At 31.8% G+C, this 18,951-nt stretch overlaps 2 protein-coding genes across 3 annotated transcripts in view; both read right to left on the reverse strand.

Annotated features, from left to right (window-relative positions):
* LOC136029163 (uncharacterized) overlaps positions 1-18,951 on the reverse strand; it is a 902,097-nt gene that overhangs the window by 184,968 nt on the left and 698,178 nt on the right. The window lies entirely within an intron of this gene.
* Positions 1-18,951, reverse strand: part of LOC136029112 (gastrula zinc finger protein XlCGF7.1-like) — a gene marked incomplete at its 5' end in the record, with an annotated part of 52,899 nt that overhangs the window by 13,684 nt on the left and 20,264 nt on the right. Inside the window, 2 exon segments of the mRNA XM_065707189.1 lie at positions 11,437-11,553; positions 17,089-17,263. Of these exon segments, the coding sequence (XP_065563261.1) occupies positions 11,437-11,459 (23 nt within the window).

Below are 18,951 nucleotides of genomic sequence, written 5' to 3' on the forward strand. Positions count from 1 at the left end.
TTAGTTTTGTTAGTTTTTTTTTTTTACTTATGTCCTGGTCGTCATTTATACTCCCTGTGTCCCGGTGCTTTGTTGATTGCTAATCGAACATTCCTTTTGTCCTTTTTTTCTTTTTAGTTTTTTATTGGTTTTTACCTTTATTTTAGCTTATTTTTCAGTTTTTTCCTTTTTTTTAGTTTTTTTTTATTTTTTATTTTTTTTTAGTTTTTTACCTTTTTTTAGTTTTTTTAGTTTTTTTAGTTTTTTAGCTTTTTTACTTTTTTTATTAGTTTTTAGTTTTTTTTTGTAGTTTTTGCCTTTTTTTAAGTTTTGTTTTTCTCCTTTATTTTTTTCCTTTTTTTTTCTTTTTTAGTTTATTTAGATTTTTAGATTTTTTAGTTCTTTTATTAGTTTTTAGTTTTTTTTTCTTTTTAGTTTTTTTGTAGTTTTTACCTTCTTTTTAGTTTTGTTAGTTTTTTTTTTTACTTATGTCCTGGTCGTCATTTATACTCCCTGTGTCCCGGTGCTTTGTTGATTGCTAATCGAACATTTTATTTTGTCCTGGTCGCTTTCTCTTTGAGTGTCGTCATTTATTTTTTTCTTTTTCAGTTCTTTTAGTTTTTACCTTTTTTAGTTTTTTTTAGTTTTTTAGATGAAAATTTTTTTTAGTTTTTTCCTTTTTTTCTTTTTAGTTTTTTATTGGTTTTTACCTTTATTTTAGCTTATTTTTCAGTTTTTTCCTTTTTTTTAGTTTTTTTTTATTTTTTATTTTTTTTAGTTTTTTACCTTTTTTTAGTTTTTTTATTTTTTTTAGTTTTTTAGCTTTTTTACTTTTTTTTATTAGTTTTTAGTTTTTTTTGTAGTTTTTGCTTTTTCTTAGTTTTTTCAGTTTTTTTTTTAGTTTTTTATTGGTTTTTACCTTTATTTTAGCTTATTTTTCAGTTTTTTCCTTTTTTTTAGTTTTTTTTAGTTTTTAGTTTTTTTAGTTTTTTACCTTTTTTTAGTTTTTTTAGTTTTTTTAGTTTTTTAGCTTTTTTATTTTTTTTATTAGTTTTTAGTTTTTTTTGTAGTTTTTGCCTTTTTTTAGTTTTTTTAGTTTTTTAGCTTTTTTATTAGTTTTTAGTTTTTTTTGTAGTTTTTGCCTTTTTTAGTTTTTTTAGTTTTTTAGCTTTTTTATTTTTTTTATTAGTTTTTAGTTTTTTTTTGTAGTTTTTGCCTTTTTTTAGTTTTTTCAGTTTTGACGTCACCTGATCCAGTTTTTTCAGGTGACGTCACCTGATCCATCCACAGATCCACACACAGACAACTTATTTTTATATATCTATATATATAAAAATAAGTTGTCTGTGGATGGATGGATGGATGGATGTGTGGATGGATGTGTCAGGTGACGTCACCTGAAAAAACTGGATTAGGTGACGTCAAAACTGAAAAAACTAAAAAAAGGCAAAAACTACAAAAAAAACTAAAAACTAATAAAAAAAATAAAAAAGCTAAAAAACTAAAAAAACTATAAAGGTAAAAACCAATAAAAAACTAAAAAAAAAACTGAAAAAACTAAAAAAAGGCAAAAACTAGAAAAAAAATATTAAAAACTAATAAAAAAAGTAAAAAAGCTAAAAAACTAAAAAAACTAAAAAAACTAAAAAAAGGTAAAAAACTAAAAAAAATAAAAAATAAAAAAAAACTAAAAAAAAGGAAAAAACTGAAAAATAAGCTAAAATAAAGGTAAAAACCAATAAAAAACTAAAAAAAAAAAGGAAAAAACTAATAAATGACGACACTCAAAGAGAAAGCGACCAGGACAAAAAACTAAAAAAAAAGGCAAAAACTACAAAAAAACTAAAAACTAATAAAAAAAATAAAAAAGCTAAAAAACTAAAAAAACTAAAAAAAGGTGCAATCAACAAAGCACCGGGACACAGGGAGTATAAATGACGACCAGGACACAAGTAAAAAAAAAAATTAACAAAACTAAAAAGAAGGTAAAAACTACAAAAAAACTAAAAAGAAAAAAAAACTAAAAACTAATAAAAAAACTAAAAAATCTAAAAATCTAAATAAACTAAAAAAGAAAAAAAAAGGAAAAAAATAAAGGAGAAAAACAAAACTAAAAAACGAATGTATATACAGACCGGTACACCGGGATACAAATGACGACCGGGACACAGGGAATATAAATAACGACCGGGACACAGGGACACAACTACAACGGGGACACCGGGGGAAACAGGGGGATATAAATGACGACCGGGACAAAAAAACTAAAAAGAAATAAAAACTAAAAACTAATAAAAAAAACTAAAAAATCTAAAAATCTAAATAAGCTAAAAAAGAAAAAAAAAGGAAAAAAATAAAGGAGAAAAACAAAACTAAAAAACGAATGTATATACAGACCGGGACACCGGGATACAAATGATGACCGGGACCCGGGACACAGGGAATATAAATGACGACCGGGACACAGGGACACAACTACAACGGGGACACCGGGGGAAACAGGGGGATAACCTGACAATCTATTTATATGCAAAGACAATGGGACAGCAAAGAATGTTGTATATTCGCAAGTTTTACGTAGTTAAAACCATATATATATATATATATCTATATTCACAGGTGGGACATAGGGACACAACTACAATGGCGCGTAACTATTATGGCGCGTAACGACTTACGCGCGCGGGGGGGCTTGGGGGGGGCGCGAAGCGCCCCCACCAACTAGGTGTTGGGGTGGCGCGAAGCGCCACCCCAACAGCTAGTATAGATATATAGATTTTTATATATATAGATACAGTTTCTTCTTTAGTTTTTTTTTCTTTTTTAGTTTTTTCGTTTTTTAGTTTCTTCTTTTTATTGATTTATTTTCTTCAATTTGTCAATGTTCATTCTAACATTGACACTTGGAAAAATCTTTACGTGCCAAGCATGCTAAAGCTCCAACAATTTATATTAAACCTCAAATTTGGGGTATCTGTTTTAAGGTTTTCGAATTACTTTAATCTATTGTCAAAATATATTGAAATATTTGTGCAATTCCCAGTTTGTTTTTTTATAGTTTTTTCTTTTTTTTTTAGTTTTTTAGCTTTTTTAGCTTTTTTTTAGTTTTTATCTTTTTTATTTTTTTAGGTTTTTTCTTTTTAGGTTTTTTTTTTTTTTTAATTTTTTTAATTTTTAATTTTTAGTTTTTTCTTTTTAGTTTTTTTTTTAGTTATTCCATTTTTCTTTTTTCGAATTACTTTAATCTATTGTCAAAATATTTCGAAATATTTATGCAATTTCCAGTTTTTACATTCTAGTTTGTTTTCTTTTTTATATATAGAAGATATAATCTGGCGTAACGGACAGACAACTTATTTTTATATATATAGATATATATATATATATATATATATATACTAGCTGTTGGGGTGGCGCTTCGCGCCACCCCAACACCTAGTTGGTGGGGGCGCTTCGCGCCCCCCCCAAGCCCCCCCGCGCGCGTAAGTCGTTACGCGCCATAATAGTTACGCGCCATTGTAGTTGTGTCCCTATGTCCCACCTGTGAATATAGATAGATATATATATATGGTTTTAACTACGTAAAACTTGCGAATATACAACATTCTTTGCTGTCCCATTGTCTTTGCATATAAATAGATTGTCAGGTTTACCGACTCTTGAACATGCAACATATAATGGTCCATGGGAAAACAATCTGTATTCAGATCTATACCTCATGATTCTAATGATTGCCCTTGAGCTTTGTTGATGGTGATTGCTAATCGACCATTCCCTGTCCCGGTGTCCCGGTCGTCATTTACATCCCCCTGTTTCCCCCGGTGTCCCCGTTGTAGTTGTGTCCCTGTGTCCCGGTCGTCATTTATATTCCCTGTGTCCCGGGTCCCGGTCGTCATTTGTATCCCGGTGTCCCGGTCTGTATATACATTCGTTTTTTAGTTTTGTTTTTCTCCTTTATTTTTTTCCTTTTTTTTCTTTTTTAGCTTATTTAGATTTTTAGATTTTTTAGTTTTTTTATTAGTTTTTAGTTTTTTTTTCTTTTTAGTTTTTTTGTCCCGGTCGTCATTTATATCCCCCTGTTTCCCCCGGTGTCCCCGTTGTAGTTGTGTCCCTGTGTCCCGGTCGTCATTTATATTCCCTGTGTCCCGGTCGTCATTTGTATCCCGGTGTACCGGTCTGTATATACATTCGTTTTTTAGTTTTGTTTTTCTCCTTTATTTTTTTCCTTTTTTTTTCTTTTTTTTATACTCCCTGTGTCCCGGTGCTTTGTTGATTGCTAATCGAACATTCCTTTTGTCCTGGTCGCTTTCTCTTTGAGTGTCGTCATTTATTTTTTTCTTTTTTAGTTCTTTTAGTTTTTACCTTTTTTAGTTTTTTTTAGTTTTTAGTTTTTTTAGTTTTTTACCTTTTTTTAGTTTTTTTAGTTTTTTTAGTTTTTTAGCTTTTTTATTTTTTTTATTAGTTTTTAGTTTTTTTGTAGTTTTTGCCTTTTTTTAGTTTTTTTAGTTTTTTAGCTTTTTTATTAGTTTTTAGTTTTTTTTGTAGTTTTTGCCTTTTTTTAGTTTTTTTTAGTTTTTTAGCTTTTTTATTTTTTTTATTAGTTTTTAGTTTTTTTTGTAGTTTTTGCCTTTTTTTCTCTTTGAGTGTCGTCATTTATTAGTTTTTGCCTTTTTTTCTCTTTGAGTGTCGTCATTTATTAGTTTTTTCCTTTTTTTTTTAGTTTTTTATTGGTTTTTACCTTTATTTTAGCTTATTTTTCAGTTTTTTCCTTTTTTTTAGTTTTTTTTTATTTTTTATTTTTTTTAGTTTTTTACCTTTTTTTAGTTTTTTTAGTTTTTTTAGTTTTTTAGCTTTTTTACTTTTTTTATTAGTTTTTAGTTTTTTTTTGTAGTTTTTGCCTTTTTTTAGTTTTTTCAGTTTTTTTTTAGTTTTTTTTTGTAGTTTTTGCCTTTTTTTAGTTTTTTTAGTTTTTTAGCTTTTTTATTTTTTTTATTAGTTTTTAGTTTTTTTTGTAGTTTTTGCCTTTTTTAGTTTTTTCAGTTTTGACGTCACCTGATCCAGTTTTTTCAGGTGACGTCACCTGACACATCCATCCACACATCCATCCACAACTTATTTTTATATATATAGATATATATATATATATATATATATATATATATATATATATATATATATATATCTATCTATCTATATAAAAATAAGTTGTCTGTGGATCTGTGGATCAGGTGACGTCATGTTTGTTCGCATATGACGTCTGAATTATTTCACACTAATACAAAAGAAGAAAAAAACTAAAAAAGGTAAAAACTACAAAAAAACTAAAAAGAAAAAAAAACTAAAAAAGCTAAAAAACTAAAAAAAAACTAAAAAAAGGTAAAAATCTAATAACTAAAAAAACTGAAAAAAATAAAAAAAGGCAAAAACTACAAAAAAAATAAAAACTAATAAAAAAACTAAAAAAGCTAAAAAACTAAAAAAACTAAAAAAAAAACTAAAAAAGGTAAAAAACTAAAAAAAAAAACTAAAAACTAAAAAAGAAAAAAACTAAAAAAAAGGAAAAAACTGAAAAATAAAAGAGAAAAAGAAAACTAAAAAAATATGAATAAATATATATAAAAATAAGTTGTTTGTGGGTTATGTCTGTCTGTCTGTCTGTCGAGTGACGTCGTGTTTGTCCGCATATGACGTCTGAATTATTTCACACTAATACAAAAGAAGAAAAAAAACTAAAAAAGGTAAAAACTACAAAAAAAACTAAAAAGAAAAAAAACTAAAAAAGCTAAAAAACTAAAAAAAACTAAAAAAAGGTAAAAAACTAAAAACTAAAAAAAACTGAAAAAACTAAAAAAAGGCAAAAACTAAAAAAAAACTAAAAACTAATAAAAAAACTAAAAAAGCTAAAAAACTAAAAAAACTAAAAAAAGGTAAAAAACAAAAAAAAACTAAAAACTAAAAAAGAAAAAACTAAAAAAAAGGAAAAAACTGAAAAATAAGAGAAAAAGAAAACTAAAAAAATATTAATAAATATAAAAAATATAAATATAAATATAATATAAATTAGCAATCAACAAAGCACCGAGACACAAATGACGACCGGGACACAGGGAGTATAAATGACGACCAGGACATAAGTAAAAAAAAAACTAAAAAAACTAAAAAAATGGTAAAAACTACAAAAAAACTAAAAACTAATAAAAAAACTAAAAAATCTAAAAATCTAAATAAACTAAAAAAGAAAAAAAAGAAAAAAGGAAAAAAATAAAGGAGAAAAACAAAACTAAAAACGAATGTATATACAGACCGGGACACCGGGATACAAATGACGACCGGGACACAGGGAATATAAATGACGACCGGGACACAGGGACACAACTACAATGGGGACGCCGGGGGGCACAGGGGGATATAAATGACGACCGGGACACCGGGACACAAGGAATATAAATGACGCCCGGGACACTCAAAGAGAAATCACAGACTGGAACACCGGGACACAAATGACGACCGGGACACAGGGAATATAAATGACGACCGGGACACAGGGACATAACTACAAAGGGGACGCCGGGGTGCACAGGGGGATATATAAATGACGATGGCGACTCAGGGAATGGTCGATTAGCAATCACCATCAACAAAGCTCAAGGGCAATCATTAGAATCATGAGGTATAGATCTGAATACGGATTGTTTTCCCATGGACCATTATATGTTGCATGTTCAAGAGTCGGTAAACCTGACAATCTATTTATATGCACAGACAATGGGACAGCAAAGAATGTTGTATATTCACAAGTTTTACGTAGTTAAAAACATATATATATATATATATATATATATATATATATATATATATATATATATATATATATATATATATATATATATATATATATATATATATTCACAGGTGGGACATAGGGACACAACTACAATGGCGCGTAACTAATATGGCGCGTAACCACTTACGCGCGCGGGGGGGCTTGGGGGGGGGGGCGAAGCGCCCCCACCAACTAGGTGTTGGGGTGGCGAGAAGCGCCACCCCAACAGCTAGTATATATATATATATATATATATATATATATATATATATATATATATATATATATATATATATATATATATATATATATATATATATATATATATATATATATATATATATATATATATATATATATATATACTAGCTGTTGGGGTGGCGCTTCGCGCCACCCCAACACCTAGTTGGTGGGGGCGCTTCGCGCCCCCCCCAAGCCCCCCCGCGCGCGTAAGTCGTTACGCGCCATAATAGTTACGCGCCATTGTAGTTGTGTCCCTATGTCCCACCTGTGAATATAGATATATATATATATATATATGGTTTTAACTACGTAAAACTTGCGAATATACAACATTCTTTGCTGTCCCATTGTCTTTGCATATAAATAGATTGTCAGGTTATCCCCCTGTTTCCCCCGGTGTCCCCGTTGTAGTTGTGTCCCTGTGTCCCGGTCGTCATTTATATTCCCTGTGTCCCGCGTCCCGGTCATCATTTGTATCCCGGTGTCCCGGTCTGTATATACATTCGTTTTTTAGTTTTGTTTTTCTCCTTTATTTTTTTCCTTTTTTTTTCTTTTTTAGCTTATTTAGATTTTTAGATTTTTTAGTTTTTTTTATTAGTTTTTAGTTTTTATTTCTTTTTAGTTTTTTTGTCCCGGTCGTCATTTATATCCCCCTGTTTCCCCCGGTGTCCCCGTTGTAGTTGTGTCCCTGTGTCCCGGTCGTTATTTATATTCCCTGTGTCCCGGTCGTCATTTGTATCCCGGTGTACCGGTCTGTATATACATTCGTTTTTTAGTTTTGTTTTTCTCCTTTATTTTTTTCCTTTTTTTTTCTTTTTTAGTTTATTTAGATTTTTAGATTTTTTTGTTTTTTTATTAGTTTTTAGTTTTTTTTTCTTTTTAGTTTTTTTGTAGTTTTTACCTTCTTTTTAGTTTTGTTAATTTTTTTTTTTACTTGTGTCCTGGTCGTCATTTATACTCCCTGTGTCCCGGTGCTTTGTTGATTGCTAATCGAACATTCCTTTTGTCCTGGTCGCTTTCTCTTTGAGTGTCGTCATTTATTTTTTTCTTTTTTAGTTCTTTTAGTTTTTACCTTTTTTAGTTTTTTTTTAGTTTTTAGTTTTTTTAGTTTTTTACCTTTTTTTAGTTTTTTTAGTTTTTTAGCTTTTTTATTTTTTTTATTAGTTTTTAGTTTTTTTGTAGTTTTTGCCTTTTTTTTTAGTTTTTTGTCCTGGTCGCTTTCTCTTTGAGTGTCGTCATTTATTAGTTTTTTCCTTTTTTTTTTAGTTTTTTATTGGTTTTTACCTTTATTTTAGCTTATTTTTCAGTTTTTTCCTTTTTTTTAGTTTTTTTTTATTTTTTATTTTTTTTAGTTTTTTACCTTTTTTTAGTTTTTTTAGTTTTTTTAGTTTTTTAGCTTTTTTACTTTTTTTATTAGTTTTTAGTTTTTTTTTGTAGTTTTTGCCTTTTTTTAGTTTTTTCAGTTTTTTTTTTAGTTTTTTATTGGTTTTTACCTTTATAGTTTTTTTAGTTTTTTAGCTTTTTTATTTTTTTTATTAGTTTTTAGTTTTTTTTTGTAGTTTTTGCCTTTTTTTAGTTTTTTCAGTTTTGACGTCACCTAATCCAGTTTTTTCAGGTGACGTCACCTGACACATCCATCCACACATCCATCCACACATCCATCCACAGACAACTTATTTTTATATATATAGATATATATATATATATATATATATATATATATATATATATATATATATATATATATATATATATATATATATATATATATATTTTTATATATATATATATATATATATATATATATATATATCTATATATATATATATATATATATATATATATATATATATATATATATATATATATATATATACATATGTTTTTAACTACGTAAAACTTGCGAATATACAACATTCTTCGCTGTCCCATTGTCATTGTGTAAATAGACTGTCAGGTTTACCGACTCTTGAACATGCAACATATAATGGTTCATGGGAAAACAATCCGTATTCAGATCTATACCTCATGATTCTAATGATTGCCCTTGAGCTTTGTTGATGGTGATTGCTAATCGACCATTCCCTGTGTCACCGTCGTCATTTATATATCCCCCTGTGCCCCCCGGCGTCCCCGTTGTAGTTGTGTCCCTGTGTCCCGGTCGTCATTTATATTCCCTGTGTCCCGGTCGTCATTTGTGTCCCGGTGTTCCAGTCTGTGATTTCTCTTTGAGTGTCCCGGGCGTCATTTATATTCCTTGTGTCCCGGTGTCCTGGTCGTCATTTGTGTCCCGGTGTCCCGGTCTGTATATACATTCGTTTTTGAATTGGTCTTTTTTTAGTTTTTAGTTTTTTACTCTTTTTTTTAGTTTTTTTAGTTATACCTCATGATTCTAATGATTGCCCTTGAGCTTTGTTGATGGTGATTGCTAATCGAATATTCCCTGTGTCCCCGTCGTCATTTATATATCCCCCTGTGCCTCCCGGTGTCCCCGTTGTAGTTGTGTCCCTGTGTCCCGGTCGTCATTTATATTCCCTGTGTCCCGGTCGTCATTTGTACCCCGGTGTCCCGGTCTGTATATACATTCGTTTTTGAAATGGTATATGATGAAATGAATTTTTGTATTTTTCCCCTTTTTTTCTTTTTAGTTTTTTGATTTTTATTTTTTTTAGTTTTGTTTTTCTCCTTTATTTTTCATTTTTTTCCTTTTTTTCTTTTTTTTTCTTTTTTAGTTTTTTAGCTTTTTTAGTTTTTTTGTAAGTTTTTAGTTTTTTTTTCTTTTTTGTTTTTTTGTAGTTTTTACCTTGTTTTTAGTTTTTTTAGTTTTTTTTTTACTTATGTCCTGGTCGTCATTTACCTTCCCTGTGTCCCGGTCGTCATTTGTGTCCCGGTGCTTTGTTGATGGTGATTGCTAATCGAACATTCCTTGTGTCCCGGTCGCTTTCTCTTTGAGTGTCCCGGTCGTGATTTATATTCCCTATGTGCCGGTGTCCCGGTCGTCATTTGCGTCCCGATGTCCCGGTCTGTAATTTCGTCAGTCGAAAACATGACGTCAGTCGACACACAAACATGACGTCACTCGACAGACACACACACAAACAGACAACTTATTTTTATATATATAGATTTTTCCTAGAATACGGAAGCTAGCGAGTTAGTATCCAGAGTTTGGATGTATTTTGGTTTTAACATACCAGTCACTGTGGAAAAAAGTTTAATAGTTTCTAGTGTTTGCTTATGTGTTCAAAAAACTGTGCTCTTTTCTAATTCTTTGTTTATCATTGAAATTAAGGTCCTTTAGCTAAATTTCTTGTACATTTTTGGAACAATTTTGTTTCTGATGTTAGATCAAAATGAAAGATCTTGTCACCCTCATCCTAACTGAAATGTGTTCATTACAATTAAGAAGCGGTCGCCTTCTGAACAGGTTCTTGGCAGACCGAAGGGACATAAATACCTTAAAGAAAAATAGCACGCTATAGGATACAAATTAATTCCTGACAAAAAAAAATTTCAACAAGGAGAAAACTTTTAGGGTCATACAAGTAGACAAAACTATGAAAAAAAAAAGATTTAAAAAATGTCTACTGCAGAAATAATAAAATAATGATATATCAAGTGAAAAGATAGAGATAAAACAAAATTTGAACTGTACAATTGTACGAATTATCAAGACTCTCGTCATACTTTTTGCTAGTTAAACAGGAAATACAGTGAAGAAATTCACTGCTACAAACAACTCGAGTCTTTTTCGACAAACTTTAAAACAAGTGTAACTGGAGGAGGCGGAAAGTTTTTCAAATCTTGGCTCTCAGGTCTGTAGCGATGGATCTTCAGATATTGATATCCAGCAGAGAGTACAAAAATGCACAAAAAAGCCTTTGCCACCCTTCACAAAAACTTTACCATACCATGGCAGAATCAGTGGTCGTAAAAAAGTTCAAAAAACAGAATCGAAAAGAACAAAAGGATTCCCTGGAGGTGTATGCACATAATTGTCTGCGGACAATTACCAGTACACATCTGCTCGACTGCAAGTCTAACATGGAAATACAGCTTATGTGCAGCAACGAGAGTCACAGGTTTACAATCAAGAAACGGTAGCAATAGTATATCCTCCTAGCTTTTGGATGAGACACCAAGGAGAAAAAAGAAAAGAAACGGTAAAACCAGGTAAAAAAAATCTTGATTCCATTGATTGGTTAAACCAATGGTCGACCCAGCGGGTCTCATTCGCAAAACAGATGGCAGCGAATTGTTCAGCATGCATTAAACACATATTAGAGATTCTCTATTTCGACAGATGTGGAATGACCTTATCCCTCCAAAAGCAAGTAGGTAAGTAGCTAACTGAAGTGGAAAAAGGAAAAACAATTCTAGACATAACTTACTTCCTTTCTTCATGAATTCCCATATGAGCCTTCAGTAGGTATTTGGTGCTGAAGCCTTTCCCACAAACTTCACACAAATTGTCTTTAGGCTTTTCCTTTTTCTCGAGATGATAAAACCTGTAAAATTAACTACTATAAAAGTGCTCATAAAGAGACAACAATAATATTATAAAATGAATACCTGCTTTTAAACTATGCCCCATCACCTAGATTGAAATAGCAGCTAAATTCAATCTGCCAGTACCATCTCCGTAACATGCAAAATCAACATAGCTATCGGCCACAATTGCAAATTTACTCCTAGTGAACTAATGTTACGTTGCTCGGTAGAAAAACAGTGAGTCGACAGAGTTGAAACTCCCCTTATTGGAGATTATGCGTGACAATTCCTTATCTGTACTTTTCAGAATTTTTTTTTGACCTGCATTTAAGTAGAGCTAACTTGTAAATGCTGGTTCAATGGTCCAGTTTTTCTTTCTACTAATCGAACTACTAAGAGCTGACTTCTCTATAACACTGTCAAACTTATCAAGCAAATGATTAGCATTGACATTAGTTCTCTGTCGATGGTGGTATTAGAGGGTACGTTTGGAATTTTTACTTGTGCTTTCAAACTTGGTGCTAAGCATGAAAGGAAAAAAAAAAAAAAAATAACATTCTTAAACCCAAATTATGGGTCTTCAAATGGGTGCCAGGTCTTCAAATTTTTTTCGGCAAAAAACTTTGCCTCAGAACTATTGTTTCTGAGGTTTGTTATTAGTTCACGTTTTTCTGTTTAGGAGTAAATAGAGACGACAGTTAATACTTTTTTGTTACATATTAAAACTCAAGATACCGATCTTCAGTTCACATTAGGACTGGAAGATTATCGTAAACTGCCCTCTCTGAAAGTTTAATTTTCAAAAAGTTTTTCAGCATTAAGTTTGCAATTTATAAGCAAAAGCCAAACACAACGATAGATGTTTGCACTTTTCTTCTAGTCACCCCCCCCCCCTGTGAAAAAAATAGGAGTGGTAATCCTTAGTTAATTGGTGTTACAATTATAATCTGATGCTCAAATTGTCCCAAGATTGAATTAACTCTATATATTTTATTTTACATTAAATATTCCATCAAATCAATGGAGTATATTATTACCATGAGAATAAACAGATGGGTCTCTCTTGTACCTTACATTTCTGAAACTGAACTACAAGCTGACAAGTAAAGAGAAACACACAATTATAATATCACATTTAAAAATTTAAACATGATACAGAGCTTTTTCAATTACAACAAGGACAAAACAAGCACCATCGTGTGAAGTTGTGTTTCTAGAAGCTCCTGTTCTTGGTTGTCTCTATATTAAGCAACCATCTAGAACTAGGAGAGACGTTATTAGAACATAAGTCTTCAGTCAACGAAGCCATGAATTTACGCTGAATGCCCGGGAATTTTGACTCTGTTTTGACCCAGTACGTCAAAGACAAGCCAGAACGTTTAGTTTTGTTAGATAGCGGATCAACAACTGATCCGCTAAAGGTCTCACGAAATTTTTAGGAGGCGGTCGAAATTAAGAATTATATTCACCGAAATGTGACCTTTAATAGAAATACTATGGAAACTGATATTAGCACTATTTACACTGTTCTTATTGATTCTGACATTTCACGTTCGCAACCTAATGGAGAACTCCGATTCTATCACACCAGATAAAAGATAAACAACCAGGAAAATTTTAGACACAACAGGACTCAATTGAAAATTAGTTCCGCAATTTAGCATGGAGTTTTATTTACTTGCATTTTCTCTGTTATCTTTTAATTTTGCAATTTTTTTTTCTTTTTTTTAGTTCAGTGTGTTAGGTTTTTTTTTCCCCAGTTTTTTTCTTTACTTTTTAGTTTTTTCATTTACAATGAGAGTAGCTGAGCAAAGGTGTAAGCCAATCAGTTTAGATTTATCGAAAAGTTATATATTGAACTTCTGAGTTTACGAGACAATAACACCACATGATGGCTCATTCGCTCCTAAAGATGTATGTAGCCAATACAAAATCAGCAGTTTATATATATATATATATATATATATATATATATATATATATATATATAAAAGCTTCATCTAATTTAGTTGATTCATTCGAGGCTGGCTAAAATTGAGTACTAGAATTTTTCTCTCTAATTCTTATTCTGGAGTCTACCAATGTCATAACTTCCCGGAAGGTGGTTAGCATTCCTAAACTTCAGCTTTAGATTAACCTTAGACACAAACTTGATACTAATATTCGCTTTAAACATCAATAACAGTATTGAATGGGCTATTTTATAACCAAATACTGTATTATTTATAACCACGTTGTTATACCTTCAAAATTGTGGAAGCGTATGACCATTAGTACTTCCTTTTACTACACCAAATTTACCTAAGCTAGAGTACCATATATTCCTATTTCTCTTAACCTGAACATTAGAATTCCCCAATAAAAATTACATATTTATATCTAGGATCCTGTACATATGTTCCTTATACGGTAAGCCAAATTTATCTAATTGACTACCTTCTCCCTCAGCCGATTCTACAAGGGCATGTACTACTATGGCAGATATCTTGCAATTTTTAAACATAAAGAGCAACTAGCATTCCATTATTAATACCTTCCCAACCTAATAAAGACTTAGTGGCTTCCTTATTCATCATGAGTCATACTCCCTGTTTATACACCCCATCCTTCCTACCAGAGGCAATAAATTATATATCACCAAACATTATATTTTCCATTCCTGGGATATGAGTTCCTGAAACCCTAAAAAGTCCAGTTGAAAACGTTTAAATTCACCAGTAAAGTCAAACTGTCAACATAACAGTTAGTTTTCAATGTTGTAATGTCCAAGTTGCAATTTTCAAATCATTTGAATCACTGAAATTATTATGGCCTCAAGAAAAGCAATGGATCTCAAATTAGTGCAGGACAGGGACGAATGTATCTTCTCAAATCTCTATGAAGCGCATAAGCCGGGCTTAGAACCGAGCCGCAATAATTCCCTAGGATCAACCAGTACAAACGGAGGCTTTGTGCAATCTTGGGCCCATCTAGTTATAACATGGTTTTCCGCACTTAGCGATGATTTTCTAGCAACAAAATCAACAACCGAAAGTAAGGAGTGACATTTAAACTTAAAACGAACTGAAATTATTCTGTATGTGAAAGCATCTGTCCTCTTCTCAACGCCTCGCTCTTTACGGTAAGGTTTGACTTCGCCACAACTCAACTTAAAAAAAAAAGCAAAGAGCAGGGCGTTGAGGATGGGACAGCCCCTTTCCAATACGGAATAATTTATGTTCGTTTTAAGTTTTAATGTCGATCTGAACTTTCAGTTAAAAAAAAACTTTGTTTTTTAATTTAACATTCAAAAATATGAGATCCATGAACTTGGATAGTCCAACTGAAGTTTTAACAATGTGGAGCTACATCGTTTATTTCTATATTGTTCTTGATAAATACATAGGATGAAAATGCCTCTACAGAAGTACTGACCTTCAGAAAAGTAAAGATAGTTCAGGGCTTTATCATGAATGCTTTTACGTTCTTTCGTTGTTACTGCCCAGAACTGAGTTAGATTTGTGAGTTTAAATTCAGAAGACATAGAAGAATCTATTGAAATTGCAGTTAATGTCTCTTTATATAAGATTGACGAATTGGTTACCTACTTGAAATAGGTTTCATCAAAGAAATTTGAAGTCCATTTCTCTACTATTCTGTTCCAGGAAGTACTTCATGAATAACATTTGATGTGCTTTAAGTGTGATACAATATCAAATTTTACTCCATCTGATAGTTTGCGATAAAGTTTTATATAAAATTCAATAATTTCAAATTTTACTCCCTTTGATAGTTCGAGATTGTTTTCCATCAGGAAATAGTGAAGTGTGCTGAAAACATCACACTGATGCTTAATGAGACTGGGCTCAAAAAATTGTAATTTCTCTATCATGGACTAAATACAGCCCGATACATTGAAAATGTTAGTGGAATTGTTCAGTAATCCTACATTAAGTTCGGTAATTTCTGACAAGTGTCACTTAAGCACCTAAGCTCCTGAAACCAATCAGAATCTTGGAACTTGGAAACCAGCTGAAAAGATCGATTAAAAAAAGACTTGTGCTTCATTTCTTTCAAACAACCTTGCCAGTACCTTTCCTCCAGATGCATATGAAAAAGCAATGCGACATGTAGGCTACCTAAATTTTCACATAACAATTTAAACTCTTGATTTCGTTGCACTTCCCTTTTTATAATTAACAACTTTGACTCCTTGGCGGAAAATTGCCTTCAATATTTGTACTGGCTTATTTTTTTATTTACGCGTTTTAGCTCTTGTAAGCCATAAAACAAATTTTGTATCCATGTCAAAGTTAATTATCAAAGTTAATAGTCAAACTTAGCTTGCTTTAGCTATAAGAAGCCATAAAGTATATTTTTGTACATGTCAACGTTAATGATCAAACAGTTCCTAGAAACTAACTATAAGTAAGGAGTGGCTTGAGCTAATAGTTACCACAAGAAAGTATCTGATATCTGTAATTATTAGTTAAGTTACATTGTAAGTCGTGCACTCCAAAACAAACAAGACACTGCAGTAAACCGAAGATTAGTGTGTTGAGTGAAAAAAGATTGGATGGGACACTAAAAAAAAACACACAATAGTTTTGTGTCTTCGTACGGTAATTTAGCTTGCTTTAGCTATAAGAAGCCATAAAGTATATTTTTGTACATGTCAACGTTAATGATCAAACAGTTCCTAGAAACTAACTATAAGTAAGGAGTGGCTTGAGCTAATAGTTACCACGAGAAAGTATCTGATATCTGTAATTATTAGTTAAGTTACATTGCAAGTCGTGCACTCCAAAACAAACAAGGCACTGCAGTAAACCGAAGATTAGTGTGTTGAGTGAAGAAAGATTGGACGGGACACTAAAAAAACACACACAATAGTTTTATGTCTTCGTACGGTAATTTAGTACGGTAAAGACAAATAGCGGTTGCCTGATTGCCCTACAAGTGAATGTGTGTAGTATGGGGGCAATCAGGAGCTTGTACGATATTCACCTTGAGCAACATGACAGACTCTCATAATAAAATCTTACATGTCTTGTGTTCACGGGTTTTTCATCCGAATGTTTTTCCACTGCTTCCCTCAGTTATTAATAGCATGCACATACATACACAGAATCACCCCGATTAACGAACCATCAACTATGCTGCATAATTGTTTAATGCCAATGGCAAAGATGGTGAATCCACCATTACTCGGTTGTTTTTTTTTGTTTTTTTTTTTCGCGTACTCTCTCCACCAGAGGCTTCCACGTACATTTAAGGGTGCAGATACCACAGATCTGGGAACCGCCAATCAAGTGCCTTTTTTGTTGTAAAAAGAGATGACACCACAGAAAATTGTCACGTTTTAACATTGCAACCCGTAAAACAGTAATTTTGGCAAGAAAACATTAAAAGTAAATCTGAATTTTATGAGAGGGAGCAAAGATTAAAGCTATCAATACCATTGCAGGGAGAGGGGGGTTCATTGTAGCTGCTTTAGCCTCAGGAAGCTCTCCACACCGATAATTTGTCGGTAGTACTAGTGGAGTCTATAAAGGCTAAACTAACGTCCTTACCTATGATGAGCATATCCCTTTTTATTGAAAAACTTTCTGCCACAGTCTTGACACGTATATCTTGGTTCACTTGACTCGTCATTTTCAAAATACGGCGAAGAACATCGATGATACTGCAACTTCTTCCTTTGAGTAAATACAGCACCACATTCATCACACTTAAATGGCTTATTGCCTGGAATTAATGTAGTGGTATATCGTGATTGTGATTATTAAAAAGCTCTAATTTGCCTTCCTCCAACAAACTGTGAATTAATACAAAGCCTTGGAAATGCGAGGAGACATAAATTGCTCAGAGCACACATAGCTCAATAGTCGAAAAACGGGAGTGTTCATGAGAAGTAAAAAACTAGTTTTTGGCTATTTTTGTAGCGTGTGACTCCACATCCAATTTTGCAATGTAAAAATACTCCCCAGAAAAAAACACTCGACACACCTAGTGATGATCCCTTTTTAAGTAAATACTCTAGAATGAGGGGCTTCTTAAAGTACTACAAACAGGAATTGGGTGATTTATGTAAAAACTGAAGAAAAATCACAAATATCAAAGAGTTACAAGGGACCGTTAAGGGGAGTGGGCCGAAGTTTAACAAGGGGGGGGGGCTTTTGGATCCGTAGTGACGGTCAAAGAATGAACATGGTAACCGAGTATGTTTATACTACCCTGGGAAGATAAATTAGGAAGAACTTTCAGGGAACGATGAGGGGGATGACCAATTGATCAAAAGCAATATGTGCCCGTTACAACAATTATAAGAATACTGGTACTGGTCCCCTTTAAGAGACATAAAAGGGGGAAAAGAAAGATTATTTCTAAAGAAAAATGATGATATTCCTTTAATATGGGCTCAAACTAGATCTACGTTGCATGGGCAGCGTGAGGTGATGCGGGAACCTTTGTTTGTAAACAATTTTTAATTGTTTTAGTTGGCTTTTTATATCTTGGTGTGAGAGGGATAAGGCTTTCTTTGTCCCTTCCAGAGTCTTGCCACCTTCATGGAGATGGATTAAATAATAATAATAATTTATTTTTGACCCGCTACAAAAAATCAAAGCGGAGTACCAATAAAAGAAACAAAACAAACACTACACAAAACAGAAAAAACAAGAAACTAAAGCAAACGAGTAAGGCCTCCTTGGCCTTGGGGCCTTTCGCCAGCAAGCTCTGTGAGCTTCGACCCAATATCCGGGAAACTATAAATAGATATGAGGCTCCTATTCCTATACCATGGAGGCAGATACAATAGAAAACGGGAAAAACGGAAATCACAAAGTTCCAAAACACTATATTTTTAATTGAATATTTATAGATTGTCATGTTTCATTTATGTAAGATGATGAAATATTTATTTTTCGTTTAAATGACTAATGTTAATTTTCTGGAACTAGGCTGGCAAAAGAATTAGTGCTCTCTCTTGTCAATCAATCGCAAAGGCAGATTTAAAAAGTGAAATGTGTTTCCGCGGGGAAAAGGCAGCTTTGTTCTTGAAACTGTCTTTCATCTTGCAGTTGGATACGCATAATGTATGCCTGGATAATACCTCCAATTGTTGACTCTGGCTTTTAAATTTTTGCCAGAGTATTACAGCAACTTTGCCTGTGGATGCTTTAAAGGCAATGTGCCACATTTTCATTTAAATCAAGGTAGATAGTTCATTCTCTTAATTGAAATAAAGTATGCTAATTAAAAAGACGATATTTTTCGATTTTAGAGTATACTTGAATTTTTGTTAATAGCATTAGTCTTATTAAAAGGTTGTACTATCTTCAAACTTTAGTAATATTTCTTTATATTTGAATTATACGCTGAAGTAGACTTATGCCTTTTAAATTCGCAGAACATTCTGACATTTATTTATTTTT

The sequence above is a fragment of the Artemia franciscana genome, chromosome 1 (assembly GCF_032884065.1).
Source record: "Artemia franciscana chromosome 1, ASM3288406v1, whole genome shotgun sequence".
NCBI lineage: Eukaryota > Metazoa > Arthropoda > Branchiopoda > Anostraca > Artemiidae > Artemia > Artemia franciscana.